Source organism: Pteropus alecto, unplaced genomic scaffold (genome assembly GCF_000325575.1).
Source record: "Pteropus alecto unplaced genomic scaffold, ASM32557v1 scaffold20, whole genome shotgun sequence".
Classification (NCBI taxonomy): Eukaryota; Metazoa; Chordata; class Mammalia; order Chiroptera; family Pteropodidae; genus Pteropus; species Pteropus alecto.
In genome coordinates, this window is record NW_006436298.1 from 15,654,886 (window position 1) to 15,673,318 (window position 18,433).

At 33.7% G+C, this 18,433-nt stretch overlaps 1 protein-coding gene across 4 annotated transcripts in view; it reads left to right on the plus strand.

Moving 5' to 3' along the window:
- Positions 1 to 15,422, plus strand: part of XRCC4 (X-ray repair cross complementing 4) — a 216,112-nt gene extending 200,690 nt beyond the window's left edge. For 3 of the 4 annotated variants that reach the window (XM_006913196.3, XM_025047650.1, XM_015590450.2), the window contains one exon: positions 14,663 to 15,422. In XM_006913196.3, the coding sequence (XP_006913258.1) occupies positions 14,663 to 14,774 (112 nt within the window). In that variant the 3' untranslated portion in view covers positions 14,775 to 15,422. The remainder of the gene's footprint in view (positions 1 to 14,662) is intronic. The other variant, XM_025047651.1, reaches the window with a different exon arrangement.
- The last annotated feature ends 3,011 nt before the right edge of the window (positions 15,423 to 18,433 follow it).

The window sequence follows — 18,433 nt, forward strand, 5'->3', positions numbered from 1 at the left end:
TCCCCTTCCTTTTAGTCTGTGTGTGTCTTTTAATCTGAAGTGAGTCTCTTGTAGGCAGCATATGTAGGAGTCTTGTTTTCTTATCCATTCAGCCACTCTATCTTTTGGTTGGAGCACTAAATTCTTTTCCATTTAAGGTACTTATTGATAGGAATGTAGTTGTTACCATTCTTTATTCCTGTTTTTGATACATTTTTCTTCTTAAAGAAGTTCCTCCAACATTTCCTATAATACTAGCATGGTGATGATAAATTCCTATACTTTATTTTTGTCTGGAAAGCTCTTTATCTGTCCTTCAACTCTAAATGATAGCTTTGCTGGATAAATTATTCTTGGTTGTAGATCCTGGGTTTTCATCATGTTGAATATTTTGTGTCAAGCCCTTCTGTCCTGCATAGTTTCTTTTGAGAAATCAGCTACCAGTCTTAGGGGTGCTCCCTTGTAGGTAACTAACTGCTTTCCTCTTGCTTCTTTTAAGATTCTCTCTTTGAATTTAACTTTTGGCATTTTAATTATGATGTGTCTTGGTGTGGGCCTTTTTGAGTTCATGTTTTTTAGGACTCTCTGAGCTTCCCAGGGTTTTATGTCTATTTCCTGTACCAGGTCAAAGAAGTCTTCCATCATTATTTCTTCAAACAGCTATTCAACTTCTTGTTTTCTTTCGGTTACCCCTTCGACATGGGTATTTTTACATTTAATTGTGTCCCCGAGGCTTCTTAAGAAAACATTTTAAGGCTTGAGAGAAAAGGGAAGACATAGCAAACCAACCTGCCAGGACATTTTTTGACTATATAGTTGAATAAACAAAAGAAAATTCAGGGGCTAAAGAATTAAAATACTGTTCAGTGTTATGTCTCAAAGTTCTTGGTTATCTGAGAATAAAGTGTCTCCACCTCAGCCTTATAATACAACAGGGATAGTCGAATACTATACTCTAGACGCCTTTGATGCTGTGTGCCCTCCTGGTGTAGTTTCCTAACCAAAGTGTTTCATAGAAGTAGACTTGGGCATGCTGAGTTTCTTTGCTTTGAAGAGTCACTTTGAAGCAGAAAATTAAACTCCTCTTAAAAGGATTTGCTGTTAACTATAGTCCCATTTCTATTTGTCAGACAGTGCCCTAACACATGAAGAAAACAAGCAAATCAATTATGTAAATAGGTAGACAGCTTTATGAAACACAGACTACTGACCCTTGGAGCTCAGAGAATCAATGTCGTAAAACATAGATGCTTCCTAACAGCTTTTACATGGGCTCTGTTGATCTGTAGTGAATCCATTGCATATTTAAACAATATACAAAAGATAACATTCATAACATTTTTAAGACTGAACTCACATTGTATGGTATTGTAAATGAATATTTACCCTAACAGTCACTAATTAGATATATAGGAGTTGCGTAGCCACTACACATTTTATTTTCTGTTGAAGTTAAATTCTTTGAAAAAGAGGATATAATGTAAACTTTATTGGCACAATCTTTACTAATAAGAGGTAGCAATAAACATCTGTTCCAAAGACATTTGACTGAACACATATAATCATCACTTACCCTGCCACAAGGATAATACAACAGAGCAGCAAAAGAAGAGTGTATATTTGAACATCTCAAAGTACCCATTTTTGTATTTTCCACTACTTCAGAATGGATAGTACCATATGGCTTCCACATAAGTGGACCTGTTACTAATAAGCTAGGACTGATGTGTAATTATGTTTTCAGTGATTCATCTGTAAAACACCCTGGGTTATTTTACATGAAAGCATCTGGTTCACATGTGTACAGTGGTTATTCTGTGGTGATTGACATCTGTACTCTAATAAAGTTCCAGTTGCACAGATGTGAACTATTGCTTATACAGACAAAACCTGCATTTGAAAAATTCTTACCTGGACCCAGAATATGAACATTTCAGTTTCCTACACATGCACACATACGACACTTGCACTGTGACTGGAATATAATGTAATCATTTTATGCAATGTATTTCAATTGTTAAACAGATGTATGTATGCACCTTTATCTCGTTTTATGTTTGTTTATACCTTGACATCTGTTTGAGATTGTAAGCTCAAAGAGGGCAGTGACCATGTCAGTTTTATGCCTACAATGTCCAGTAGAACATAATTCACTTTCAAATGCTTGCTAAGTATTGCCAATCAAGATGGTGATGTTAATGACTTTAAGGAAAAACAGAGCTTATAATCTGACTCTAAACACCTTTTGCACTTTAAGAAATATTTGCTGTAAATGGCCCTGCTCTCAATTTCACATATTATAATTATCCAATTAACACATAAAACAATGTTGTTTTGAGCAGAATTAGTTTACTTTATGTTAGAATAATTCTCTAGTGATGTGTAATATGAGATCTCAAGAGTCTGAGAGTTCAAGGCAAATTTGATGAGGGATGTAGCATTTTAGTTGAGCCTCCAAGGATAGGTAGAATTTGGAAATGTAATATCGAAGAGAAAGACATCTGAGGCAAAGGAAAAAAAGAGAAAGAGGCATTGGATAAGAGCCCAGAGGAGAACAGCAGGACTGGGTTAAGTCCTGCCTTGGCCATTTATAAATTGTGAGAACTTGGGTGTCACTCAAATATCTACTTTTAGTTTCTCATCCAGAAAATAGAGACGTAACAAGGCATAGGGTAACTGTGACAATTACATGAATAAAGAGCTTAACACAGTACCTTGAGCAAAGACAACATTTAATGAAAAGAGCTATTACTCTTGGTGATAGATTAGCAACTTCGAATACACTTTCAATAGAATTTTGAATATTGAATTCAAAAAAAGATATATACTAAAATTACAGCAGGTAAATGGACAGAGGATAATCTTTATTTTATTCTTTTCTATTTTTCTGAAGTTTTTGAAGTCTTTTTAATATATATTTACTAGTTAATATACCAAAAAATAAATAATTTTTATTGTTGCTTGCATCCACTGGATTGATATAGAATTTTAAATTTCTGTATTTGAAACCTTAGTTGTCTTAAGAAATGATTGGGGAGATTCATTATTTCTTTTAACCAAATGTTCATTTCAAGCAGTAACTATTTCACCCTAAGGAATATTTATTTATGATTCAACACTCAAAATAAGTTAAGGAAAAGAGGTAATACAGAAGATTTAGTTTCATAGCTTTGGATGAAATCTTAAAGTTACACTATTCTCTTCTATCCCGAAAATACAATACTAGAATTTTGGACCTAAAAGGGCCATTCAGATGTAGAAATAGCCTTTAACCATACCCCACCTAAATGTTGGATATTTGGGATTGGGTTTATCAAGTACATAATAGAGTCTATTATTATTTTAATAAAATTATCATGAATATAAATAAATGTTTTCCTTAAATATTCATTCATCTGATACAGCAATAATTCCATTTTCTTTATGAGAAAAGTTGCTTAAGGAAAGAAAACAGTTATTGCTATTTGAATAAGAATTACTTTTAATTGTTAACGGCCAAGTATCTCTTCAAAGTTATGGGAAATTACCTTGTGGTAAACCATGTAGTAGTAACATTTTTTGTGTAACATGTTAATTTGTATGTATACAAATAAGCCTTTATAAGGAAAGATATGTTCCTAACATCTAGATCTGGAACTTAAATGTTTTTTAATGTTATAAATCAATACTTTGTACATACTTTATCACAGCATATTTAATTGTTTAGATATATTTTTGCTCAACTAGACTATGAAATTTTCAGTCTGGGGTTATATTTTAATTCTTCATCTCAGAGGCTAGCATGGTGCTTCACACTAAGAAAATATTGGTTGAAGGAAGGAATTCTTGAGAGGGATGAGGAGGGAGGTAGATGGGGTAAAAGGGGTCAAATATGTAAAATTGGAAGTTATATAAATTATTTACATCAAGTGAATTTTAAAAAATACAAAAAAATAAAGTGAAAAAGTTGTAAAACAAATAGAAAGGAAGGAATTAATGAAAGAGAAGGAAGGAAGGAAAGGAAGGAAGGAAGGAAGGAGGAAGGAAGGAAAAGAAAGAGAAAAACAGGTCTTATAATTGTGTCAGCTATTAATTCTCATGATTATTACTTTCTAACAGTTTATTTATATAATAGGCTAAATAGTTTTACTGGTATGATCTGAGAAACTCTATTATTTATAAAACTTCTAAGAAACGTATTCTGAGTTTGAGTTTTAAAAACAAACTTTATAAAACAGTAATTCTTAAGTATCAAATCTTCTGTAGGTGGTTAAACTATATACTTAGATAACCATGGCTCCTGCCTTCTCGAAACTTACATTCTTACAAATGGATTTTTAATTGCTTCTAAGTCACTTTCAAATTTTTCAGTTATAGAAAAGTGTCCAGTGATAGAATGGGAAATATCAAACATCTTTCCTTTTTTTTTTTTACAGTATGACAAATGGGTCTATTTTTACAGAAAGCAATAGAAGAATGAACTCTGGACAGCAGTTTAAAAGAATTAAGATTTAAAATTTTCTCTGTTTACCCATCCATAGTGGCCTAGTAATATTTTGAGAAGAATTTGGAGGATATATATGTATATATATGTATATATTTAAAGGGAAATTATGATCAGGCTGCAGAATCTAGCTGAATATTTCCATGCATGTTTATAGCCTGTTCAATTTTCATGGTTGTCTTTTGGGGCTGCATGTGAATTTATAGATGACACCTTTCCCAGTTCCCAAACAAGTGTTATATTTTCTTGGTTCAACGTTTTAATTTCTGTCTATGGTTATGATTTTTGAAATCTGTTGTCGCTACTTCCAGTGAGAGGTGGATTCTGTGTCTCCTCTGCTTGAATCTTAGTGGGCTTTTGACTCATTCGTAATGAGTAGAATGCAGAAGTGATACTGTATGATTTCCAGAGGATAGGTCAGAAAAGGCCACCTCGTGCTCAGGGCCCTAAGCTTTTATGTAAGAAAACCACCCTAGGCCACCATGTTGCAGGGAAGCTAAGCCACTGAAGACTCTCCAGTCCTTGTCTTCAAGGGTGCCCAACCCAAGCACCAGATGTAAGTGAATGAGCTTTCAAAGGATTCCAGCTTCCAGCCATTGTGTCAAGCTGTTTTTCAGTATTCCTAGATATGGCCCTGATACCATGTCACAAAGACAGCCATCCCAACTATGCCCTATCCAAATTCTTGATTCACAGAAAGTATGAACATAATTAAATAGTCACTGTTTTGTGCCACTAAGTTTAGGGCGTGTTACTCTGCAGTGGTTACGGGAACAAAGATCTATTTGATTTAGGATGAACTATGGAGAATAGAAGGTAAATATTTTCACTGCATAGGCAAATATGGAAGGCTTTCCCAAATCAGTGACATCTGAACTTGACTTTTAATGATGAGTAGCAGCCTCCTAAGTAGAGAAAGCAAGAGAAAGAGTCCTCAAGCTGAGGGAACTATGTGGAAAGTATGGTGATAAAGGAGAATGATGTGTTGGTCCATGACCAGAAGCTTGGTGTGGAAGAGCATTGGATAGTTAGAGCCAGAAAGGCAGACATGAAGCTGGAAATGATGCAGGGTTTTTTTTTTTGTTTACTTTGTTTTGTTTTTTTGGTTGTGCCTAGGGAGTTTCAACTATAATCTTATAGGTGTAGAACATAATGATCAGACTTGTGTTGTAGACAGATACTTAGCAGCAGTAGGAAGATGAGATGAAAAAGAAGGATATAAAAGGTAAGGAGCAAAGTAAATAATTATATAGTTCAGATGACCAACAATTGAGGCTGAGATATACAGCTTTCTTATAACAGCAAAATAAGATTAGTTAGGTAACTATTGTTGTTTAAATTGTTAATTGATATTTATTGAATGTGTGTGTTCAAGGCTTAATTACGTCCTAGAGTCAAATCAAACTAGTGACTTTATAAAATATTGATTCATTAAACTTCTTATCGATACTCCTGAATGCCATGTAAAAGCTTCCCTTCCCTGTGAATTCTGGGGAATTATGATTAAATAATTCTATTTTATATTTTACTTAAGGCATTGATTGCAGTAGGATACTTAAAGAAATAAGACCAAATCATATCAGTCAATGCTGTAATGGAACCATATGTTGTATTCACCGTGCTTCCCCAAAATAAACATTAATTAGTTTAGTATAAAAATAATGAAAAAATTGGTAATTTATGTAATCATAAAGATATTTTAATGAAAAAAAATGCATATGACACTTTAGTATAGTTATGTAAACATAACATACTGCTGTAGTCAACAGTTTTCTGTGTTGACTGATTTTTAAATAACATTTGAGATTACTTCACGTTTTAGTGTGATAAATGAAAGTTTAGTACTGACACGAACTTTTATTAGAATCATAATACCATACATGTAATAAATTTTTTCAAGGCAAGAGGTTAAACAGGTCTTTCTCCTGTCATTCTGAGCATATAGACTACATTCTCCATGGCTTTTACAACGTTATCTACACAGTGAGATACAGTGATTTGTTTTAAAAACATTCTACTTCCCTATACAACTTGGTTTTGCTTTACACTTTGGTTATATTTTTAAATCAACTGAAAAGTTTAATCTTTTTAATTCAGAATAAAACCCTGCAGAATTTCGTAGATTATTTCCATCTGCCTTCTTCCAGTGCCCTGGTCCTTTCTGATATATTTCCTTAATACAGACAGAACACCTCTCAGAATTTGAGTGGTGGCTCTCTTTACTTTCACCCAGAATACCAAGATGAGTTAGTACGCTTTGTGAAGAAATGATCATTTTAGCTTATACATTTTATGTATGTTATATTATACTCGTTTTATATAGAAGTTATATGATGTTGGTGATGTTTTAAAAAAGTCCGTCTTCCTTAAAGATTCTGACTGGAGAATCATCCTTTGTCACCCATTTCATGAACAGAATTATATTCAGCAGTTCAAAGGTAAAGAGATAGGCAGGCCACAGCACAGGATGGCACTGATGAGAAGTATGCTGCTCTATGAGCAGAGGAATTAGTTAGACTGAGTAATTTTGAGAATACTAAAAATAAAGTTCACTAGCAAGGACTAAAGTAATGGGAAAGGCTGTAAATTAAAGTAGAAACTGAATTTTCTTACTATAAAACAAAAGACAGTGAAGCTTTGAAAAGAAAACAGAGGAGGAGAGGTATAAGGAAAAGCCTAACAAAGTAGATTATTTATTTGCCAGGAAAATAACTTTTATTTATTTATTTGCAGGCCAAAAAGAAAAAAAAAAAGATTGCCAGTGAAAAAATTCACCAAGTATTTCCCTGAAAAGAAAAAGTAGGTGTTTTTTAAGAGTTAGAAAGATTTACTTGTGGTTATGTTAATTAAGGATCAAAACTAGATTCTGAATAGGACAGAATGAGTCCATACATCCATACGTAATTAAAGTTCCATTTATTGGTCCAGAATAAGTCTAAGCACTTGGTTAGGTTCAGTTTGAGTCTAGTGTACTGAGGTCACTCAGTGTGACCAGAACAGACTGGTCAGGACAGACCACAATAATTTAGAGGCCCAGTGCAAAATGAAAATGCAGAACCCTTTGGTTCAAAATTATTAAGAATTTCAAGGTAGTGATAGCAGAACATTAAACCAGGAATGAAGCCCTTCTAAGCTTTTGACCCTGTGTGACTAACATCATAGGTAACGCCCAAGAGGGTGGCACCATCTGTGATTCTTTAACAGCCTTAATCTTTAGAACTCTTGTGTGAAACACAGCACTCTGTTTTGTTATCCCTAAGACCAGAGCTGCTGGAAGTATATATCAGGGGAGCTCAGCAGCATTCTTCTGCTGTGGATTGTTTGTTTGCCTACCTTTGTATCCCAGGCATCTAGCACAGTCTCTGACCCATGGTAAAGACTCAATAAGTAATGGATGAGTAGGTGACGGATAATAGTCATTGCCAGCCTGTCTCGATAATTCTGGTTCAGTTCCTCTCTAGATAACAAGACTCAGTGTGGGTTCATTTGAGCTTTAGATCATATTGCACAGACCTTGCAAATGCCTCCTCCAGCCAGTTTGAGGGTTTCTTTTAGCTCTGGGCCTTTCATATTCTGGTCTTACTCAACCTGTTTCTTTAGTCAAATATCCTGAAATATATTTAAACTGATAGACAGAATGACAATTGAGCCCTAACCAAGACTGGAATTGTGGGCAGAATGAAGCCCCCCATCCAAAGAAGTCCATTTCTTTATTCCTAAAAACTGAGACTATGGCCTCAGTTAAACTATAGGGCAAAGGGAAGTTAAGGTTGTAGATGGATTGAGGTTGCTAATCAACTGACCTTAAAAGTTGCTAAATTATCCTGAATTATCCAGGTTGGTCCAGTGTATCACAAAGGCCCTTAAGTGGAAGAGAGGCAGGAAAGTCAGAGAAAGAGATGTGAGGAAGGAAGCAAGGTCAGAGTGATGTGAGGAGTCCACCTACTATTGCTGGCTTGAAGATGGAGGAAGGGGGTAGCCTCTGGAAGCTGGAAAAAGCAAAGAAATAGATCCTTCACTAGAGCCTCCAGAGAGGAACATAGCTCTGCCAACATCTTAATTTTAGCCCAGTGAGATCTGGGTCGGACTGCCAACTTCCAGAACTCTAAGACAATGAATATGTGTTGTTTTAAGCCACTACATTATGGTAATTTGTTACAGCAGCAGCAGGAAACTAAAACAGCTGTTCCATCCTGTGGTGAAAACTATCACTCCTGGTCCCCGGTTCATTAGAAATCACTAAACTCTATGCCTGGGTATTTTTTCTGCCCATATTTCTTCCACTCCTCTTGGTAGCCAAAAGTAGAGGTCTATCTTCTTTTTTCTGTGTTCTCATTTTTCTTCATTACACCAGTGCGTTTTGGGGTTCAGGCTAGTAAATGTTATATTCATAGGGAAAAAAGTAACACAGCCTGTTCCAGAGAACATTGGTTTCTTGGGATGTTAATAGTTGAGAGAGAGTGAAAAAAGAGGCTTTGGATGCAAATTCATTTGTAAAAACCAGGTTAAATAAGCATCTTTTTTTCCTAAAGGACTTTTAAAAGATGTGATCTGTGTATAGGCTTTTTTAAAAATCTCAACAGTTTAAAAGAATATCCAACAAAAAGTATCCTTGTCCTTCAGCCCAAGTCCCTCTCTCTAGACTAGGCCATTGCTAGCTTCTTGTGAATCCTTCCAGAGCTATTCTATTTACATATAAACACATACATATACATACACCTATATACATTTTATACATACACCCTTCTGCACCTTGCTTTTTGTTTTACCTAAAAATTTAACAAATTTATTTATAGATCTTCCATAGCTTTTAGTGTATAATAGGCATGTGAAACAGAATTTAGTGGAGAAAAATAAATATTTCCCAAAGATTTTGAACCTCAGATTTATTTTTTAGAGTATCTCATGGAACTACTTTTTGAGATACACTGCACAACTCAAAGCTGCCTCCCTCTGGAGTAGAAATAAGAATTAATGACCTTCAAATACCACCGTAGCACAAGGGGTATGGGTTGTGACGTGAGGGATACCTAGGCTAATGTCCTGGCTCCATTGTCGACTTGCTTGCCTGCTCACTTTCATGTTTGTTGGCTATGTGGCTTTGGGCACGTGGCTTAACTTTATCAAGCCCTTTTAAATACTTTGTACCTCTTTTATTCAATTTTTTTTTCATTAATTAGTGCATGCAATCATTGGAACATTTATGTGCAAGGTCAAATAAAGCAGTCTGAGAATCTTCTAGGGTACTGCATTTGTAGTGCACCAAGCAACAATAAGCAATGGTCTCTCTTGAAATTAGAGTTGTAGAGAATCATTTTCTACCAAAATGACAGATTTTTACTTTACTAGGCATAGATCAACAGTAGCAGATGTTGTGTATACCAATTTGAAACTTGTAAGAAATGCAGGAGGAAGTGGGATTTAATAAAGGTTTTTTTCAGGTATTGATTTTTTTAAAAGCATGTATGGACTTTGATATTGATCATCTAATGAATTATCAGAGTAATATTATTTTTCTGAATAAAGTATAGTAAGAGAGACAAAATCTGCCAGTTTATTATTATGAAATTCCTGTAGAAATGTTGACATCCTTGTGGATTATGGACATATTTATCTTAATAGTTGTGACTCTAAATGTTCAATTATATAGAACTAGAGAATGTTATTTTCAAATCCATAATATATATTATACATATATCATATGTATATGTAATATATATAACAGGGAAATTTTAGAATTATCATTCTTTTCCAGTACCTATAAAGCATAGAAGTGCATTTTAGCATTAAGTGTATTCACTCTTCATAATTCTCCTTTCTTTGTTTCATTCAAAATTATTTATTTCAAAACCATATTTCCATTGTCTTCTTGCTCTTGATAAATTTGAACAGCAAAGTAATATTTATTAGGAAAAGACATTTTAGAAACTTAATTGAAAATAACTAATGCAATTTCTTTTATTTGCCACTATAGTTGCCACAAACAAAGTTTCAACCTCTCTTCTTTCAGTTCAATGAAATGTTGCCTAGGCCTACTAGATTCCAGACAGTGTTCAACACTTGTTTTAATGAATCCTGATGACTTCAGACTGCTTATTTAGGAGATGCTCTGGATTTTTATGAGGTCAACTAGAAATTTGTATACTTTTCTCATTTATTCTAAATTCAAATATTTTTTAAAATACTAAAATTTGAATTGAAAATACAGTGGCAACTTTGGTGACATCAAATCTTTTAGCACATTATTTAAAACTTTTTTTATTTAAAAGATGTTTTCATAATTTATTCCATAATGGGAACTCTATTAAGGTCAGTATGATAGCTGTCTAGTTATTTAATAGTAGCAAGTACCTAATACTTTGATTTGGCTATTTTTATGAAGGTTTGATTTTTCACATCCTAAAAAACAAACCATTAGATATTTGGCTTTTATTATTAGCAGATAATGTATGTTCCAGCCAATGCTCAGATCTGATTCTCTCCCAATACATTGCCCTTATCTCACCACTCATCTTTATCTCTGGCCCCACATCTGACCTTTATCCCAATCCCAGGAGAAAGTCAGAGATGAGGTAGGTAAATACTAGGAAAGTTGTTAATAAAGCAAAAGCCATATATACTTATTATATATGTGAGAGAAACAGCTGCTTCCAAATACCCTGCTTTGATTGCCAGGCTGGGCCTGACCATTTTGCTAGATTTTTACCGTGGCTGCTATAGTCCAAGAGTTTAAGATTTCTTCTTTACACAAGAAAACATTACTGTTCTTCCTCCCTGTAATAAATCACAAGCATAGCAGCATCCTTCCAAGCTGTTCTTTTCAACTCCAGATAATTCATAGTGGGTGAAAATAATTTATGTAACGCGAGTTAACAGAGCCAGCAGTCAAAGTTGTATAGAAAGCCAGCATTTGGGCAGCAAATGGAAACAGCACTCGCTGTGGGCACACAAAGTAAACTTGGTCTCTTCAGTCATTCCTCTTGAGTCTCTTTTTACTCATTTCTCTCACTCTCTGTCCCTGCAATTTTAACATTCTCCAGGATTCCATACTAAACTTTTTTTTCTGGTAGGCTCTCTCTGGGTGATCTCTTAAGTTTACTCATTTGTGTTTAGTGACCAGGGATATGGCAGTGACTGCTGTCTCTGTACATGTAGTCCAATCATCTTTCCTGAGCTCTACACCTGTATAGTTATTTATCTATTCAACATCCGTCTTCATTTAGTTATCCTGCAGTCACTTCAAACTTACCTACTATGTCTAAAATAGAACCCTTTATACTAGACTACACTATACTTTATAATATAGTATGCCTTTATACCATTCCATACCATACCATACTATACTGTACTGTATTATACTGTACTATGCTATACTATACTGTACTATACTCTACTAAACCTGCCCCTCTTCTCTATCACTATCTTCACAATAGCCAAAGCTACAAAACCCAGAAATCTGAGAGCATTGTCACAGAAGAGCAAATAAGATCCAGATACTCAGATACACTGACACAAACACGCATAAACTCATACATATCCCAGTGTTCAACGACTAATATTGAAACTACATGTTTTCAAACTTTAAATAAGTAAAATCATATTGCGTGTATTTTGTGTGCCTTGCTCTTTTTTTAACAGTGTCTTTGCGATTCACACATTTGTGCTGCTGTATCAAATGCGTAGTCCATTGTGCGAAAATTCTGTTACTTATTTGCCCATTTTCCTGTCGCGAGACATTTGGGTAGTTTTTAGTTATTTTGCTTTTACAAACTATGCACCTATGAACATTTGAACATATACAGGCAAATGCTTCTCTAAAGTATGTAGCTAGGAGTGGAATTCCTGGGTATAGGTACATAGCTCTTTGTGTACCTGGGCAGTTATTGCCTTAATGGTTAGTACAACCAAATTAAAATTAATAATGAATGTATATCTATATTTTTCAGCATGCCGAGACATTGCTAACATTTTGTAGAGTGAAAACATCAAGCTAAAAAATTATGTATATGTAGAATGATCCCATTTTTGCAAAAATATATGAAAATATAAATAATATAAAATAGGATGATGGACATTTTTATTTTCTTCATTATGCTTTTCAGAATTTATAAAAAATCTTAAACATTTTTTAAACATTTTTTTTTGGTTGCGTGGAGAATTCTACATTTACTCTGTTAACTTACCATGAATATGAAAGCTGTAGAACAATGATTTCCATTCATTAAATATCTTTTATTGAGCACCTATTATATGCTAGGCACTAAGAACAAAAGAATCTAAATCTATTTCTTAAGCTACTTGTGACTTCAGAAGGAGATGGGAATCCTAAACGGAGCACCAGTAATCTATTTCTTTCAGACTTGTCACTTTAGAGCGGTCTCTTTGTCTTATGCTAATTTTTTAAAATTAAATTGATCTCTGTGTTCTGGTTGTACGGTGTTCAAACTACGAACAAATTGTAGAGGTTTTTCCATGTCTGTCTTGTTAATTGAAATAAATCAATTCTCTGTTTTGCTAGGAGAAAAAGCAACTCTTAAGACAGAGCCAGAGAAAAATGTGTTTTGAGTTGACATTGAAAACTTATACATGTGATAATTATACTTTTATTCTGTACTATATCATTTTCTCTTCCTATGGAATATACTTTTAGATATTTAATTATGTGTTATAGTAATTATGTTCGTCTTTATTGTTAATTTTAACATTGAATCTCCCAGAGGGCAGTACTCGTCATCTTGACAATGCATTAATGCCTATCACCTTGGCATTCTTGTGAGGGTAATATTGTTTGAACTTGGCTTGCTCAGGATAAGAACACATCCCAGGTCTAGTGGCAGCCAACCATGGTTAATTGTATGCAGTCATGAAGCCAAGGAGGAGCCTATGTGGATTCATTTTTAATAATCTGTGCAACTAAGTATGGGTGCAGACTGTTTGAAATACTCATAATCTAAATGTACTCAATGTTTGGGGATTTTTAATTGGTTATTCTTTTAAATTAAAGAAGTGATTAGCAGGAGCTCTTTTGTAATTTATGTAATATTAGCAGCTAATAATAATAGTTTCCAAATGTTTTGTGGGAATTTATGAGCATTTTTATTTATAACACCTCATTTAATCTTTAGACCACCTCTGAGGCAGTTATTATTATATTAGTTTTCCAGGTGAGAGAACAGAAGTTCAGTTAGGTTAAATGACTTTCCTAAAGCCACATAGCTTTAAGAAATAGACCTGGATTCCAATTTATATACCCTGATTTCAAGTCCCATTCTCTTTCAGCTATACTAAGCTGCTATGACTCTTCTGCCTTTAAAGTTAGAAATACGACTGAGTATTACTGGGTTGACTCTACCTAGTCATAATTGCCCCTGAAACTACCTCTAATTGTTAATATTAAGCATATTTTATTTAGGTTTCATAGAGAACCACTGACAAGGTTTATATACAAGGGTATATGTTTCTAAGCTGTCCTTCTGATTGAGCTCTGTTACCCTCCAGCGTTTTAAGTTTTTTTAAACTGGTTTTTAAGACCAGTTAACAATCAGTGACCATGCTTTTTATCCTAGGACTCAAAAAGAACATTTACATAAATATAGAGGTCACTCCATTGATGTCGTAACTACAATACTGAAATGGAATAAAATTTAGTTACTAAATGAGGATATGTAGATTCAGTAAATGAATGTGGACCAACAATATTTCATCAACAACTGTTAAAGTCATTATTAGTATATACACACTTATAATCAAATGACCACTAAAGAAAATTCATGTGATCAGAAGTTTCTGCTTTTAAGAGATTAAAATGCATGTTAATAGGTAGAATTTAAGGGAGCCGAATGAAATGTAAATTGGGATAGAAATATTGAAGAAATGGCTTGAGAAACCATCTCTGTCTTGGCATAAAATTACTTGCAGAACAGAGAATATTTTATTTTTTCACCTTAATCATGAGTATTGTTATAGGCCCTTGACTTCTCATTAGCTCAGAATAGAGACAGATTAATTCTAAAGCAATTAATGAAATGAAATTCCCTTCATCGCTCTTTATGTTAAATTCAACATAGGGAAATAAATCTCTAAAACCAATTCTAAAACAGGATTTAACTTTTATTTCACTTATGTATCTCTTAATTTTCTCTTACTCTATATGGAATTTTTTTAATACATAAAATTATCTTCATTTTCTTTTTACTCTAGGCTTGATCCTCCACTACCTGAGATGTCGAAAGAGGAGCACAGTTCAGCTGAAAACATGTCTCTAGAAACTCTAAGAAACAGTAGTTCAGAAGACCTCTTTGATGAGATTTAACTGTCTCAAAAAAGTACTTTGATGTTCACTAAACTATGTTTTCTATTCATTTCTTTCAACTAGAAAAAGCAAAATTTCAACTGAGCAGCAGCTATTACTGCATCTTACAATTTAATTACATACACACTGAGTTGAAACTATTATGCAAAATGGATTACACATGTATACGAAGATATGATTTGATGACAGTGATACATTATTCTAAACTATTCATTCAGCATGCCTATAATTACATAAAATCTCACTTTTTGTTGTAAAGAACACATTTATCTTATTCAGTTCACACATATTATATGTGGTAGCTGTCTAACATCCTGTCTAGGAAGATTTTGGGAAATATGACAAAATGTATACAGTTCTTTTTTGAATAGTCACTTTCTGAACAATTATGTCTGAGCATTTTAACTTGTGGAATGATATATAAAATCTAATTTGAGTTTGTATACAAACAACCTGAAAATCTGATGATACAATTGCTGCTGCACTGAAGACTTTGTATTCTTAATAAAATGTTAGTTAGCTTAACTCTTTCTTTACTATAGTAACAGATCTTCATAAAGTGCTTACTAATGTAAAAGTAACCCCCTTTTGTGTTTAAAAAAATCATGTTTTTCAGAGATTGTTGATAAAAGATTTGTTTTACTTGCACAAGGACCCTCTTTCAAGATCAGAACCTTGTAATATTCACTTATGTCATATTCGCCTCAATGACAACTGGCACAGTTTTTAAAAAATATTCACTGTTTCTACTTCCTAACCTCTTATTTCATCTTCCTTCTCTCCAGTTGGGTTTCCCTTCCCTCCATGCTACCCAAATTTTAGAATGACCACCATGTTGCTAAATCCAAAAATTGGTCCATTCTCAACCTTCATTTTACTAAGCCTCTCAGCAACATTTGACAGTCAGTCACTTCTCCTCAGTAAACATTTTATTCACTTGACTTTTACAAAAACTTGTGCTGTTTCTATTTCTCTTTCTTTCCAGCCACTCATTTTTTAGACTTCTTGGCTGAGTTCTTCGTCTTACCCAACAGTTAAATGTTTGACTGCCGTGGCCTTAATCTTTAGCCTTCTTTTTATTACCTATAAGATCTCCCTAGGTTATCTGTGGTTTTAAATACCATCTGTATGCCAATATCTCTAAAATTAGAATATTACAATAGTTCTCTTTCTGTAGTCATATATGTATATGACTATATATATGACTATATATATATGTAATTTATCATTAACTTATCAGAAAAGGAGGTTCTTAAAAATCCATCTGAGTACATTTATTTGGTTATACCTTTATTCAGATGTTTTATCACATCTAAAGCAGAGATTTGATTATTCTCAAGTCTTCTCCATCCAACAAATTGTACAACCATCTACTCAATTGCTTTGAGCTAAAAAAAAAAAAACAACAACAACAAAAAAACAAATAAACAGAAATCCTCCCTGGTGCTTCTGTTTTTCTCCTCCTACATCCTGTTATTTTTACCTCTAAAATACAACTTGACTCTATTTACTTCTTTTTTTTTTTTTTTTTGGTCTTCTACATCTGTTTCCTGACTGGTCTTCCTCATAAACTCCTACTCCTCTATAGTCCAGACAAACTGAATTTTTAAATCTTAGGTAAAATCATTTTACTATCTGGATTAAAACTCTCCAATAGTAATCTGTTACCCTTTGAATAAAGTCCACACAGCTTACTACAGCCTACAAGGTCTGATCTGATCTGGTTCCTGCCTCTCTCTCTGCTGATTTCCTGTTTCTTTCTCTTTACTTTCTTTGTCCCTTACTGTCTCTCAAGTAGGCTAGATCTCAGAATCGTTATATTGTTGGTTTCATTCCCTGGAATGCTCAATTTCATACAGTTGGTTTCTTCTCATCTTTCAGAACTACAATCAAATGTCACCTCCACAGAGGTGCTTTCCTTAAAAATATCGTTTTTAAAGATGTCTACATTCACAGTCACTCTGTCTGATTGGAATGTTTTTGTCATTGTGCATGTTACTATCTGGAACTATTTTTTTCATATCTCTCTCTCCTTCCCCCATCCCTCACATCTTAGAAAGTAAACCACATCAAGCATAGGTATGACCATCTGCTTTATCTCTCTGTTTCCTAGTACCTTGAACAAGGCTAAATTCATAGAGGCTTAGTGTTTGTTGGATGAATAATTGTATGTCTATTGCATAGCAGGCACTCAAACATTTAAGTTACTAAATCATTTTGAAAAGAAACTCATTAAGAGATTAAAATTTAGTGGGATGTTTTGATAGAAAGAAATAATTGTTCAGAAAGCTCAAGTACCTTCTGTGGTAATTATAAATAATACATACGGTTGACTCTTGAACCACAGGAGTTTGAACTGAGCGGGTCCACTTACACACGATTTTTTTTTTTCAATAAATACCTGTACTGTTTTCGATCCATCTTGGAAATTCGCAGATGTGGAGGGCCAATTATATGCATTGTTCTACATCATTTTAAGTATTGGAGCATTTTCAGATTTTGGTATCCTTAGGGGTCCGAGAACTAGTCCCCTGTAGATTCTGAGGTACAACTTAAGTTTTTGGGGAGTCAAATGTTATACATGGATTTTTAGTTACAAAGGGTTCTGCGCCCCTAACACCCGCACTTTTCAAGGATCAACTGCGCATACAGATGTATGAACATAAGCTTGACTACAGAAAGAAAACAGAAGTTACTCATTATTGTTTATATCAAAAATAAGATTTTAGCAAGTCAATGGGACAAGAAAATATTTTATATAGAAGTTTTACAATATTTTTATTTGATTAGTGGCTTCCATTTAAGAGGGAAATTTTTGAATTAAATGTAAATATAAATATATGAAATATAAAAATATAAAACATAAAATTCTACTCAGCCACAAAGGAACTTTACTATAATAATGAACCTCATATAATCCAAGATTTACCTTGGATCTTTCTAAGAGGATTTTGTACATAAAGTACTAGAATCTCAAAGTAATGTTAGCTCATCTGAATAGACCAAAAATGACTAATCAATATCAGTAATCAAGTGTGTGTGTGTGTGTGTGTGTATGTGTGATTTGTTTTAAGTGGAAGAGAAAAAGAAAAAAAACAATTTTTGCTATTAACTCACTAGTGGTGAGAAAGGGATATACGGGAACTGTTTCCTAAATAATCATAACAATAGATCTATAAAGTTCATAATATTTACAAAAATTTTATTGTATTTCTCCAGGGCAGTGCATCTTTTCAACCACTGCTGTGTGTCAGATTGATTCAGGTGGTTAGAACAGAGTATAATAAACCCATAATGCATAGTTTCCTCTTTTATATCCAGTTTTGTATTTCTTGACTTTGTAGACAGATGTCTATTGATTTGGTGTTAAGATGTTCAGATTTATGATTTTTCTACATATTTTCCAATGTCTATACTCTGAAACAGATAGCCGCAGAAGAACATTGAAATGGAAGTCACTGAAATCGAGTTACAATGCAGCATGGCTTTTTTAACCTTCATGCACTCACTTCTAAAACAAGGTGATTGCATTTTCGAAGATTTTTTCCCCTGAAAATTTATAATTCTTGGACCTGACATCAGATGGTATGGCTCAGGCTTCATTAGAGAAATTCATGAAAGAAAAGTTCCATCTCAGGAAAAGATCTCTTTATTACATA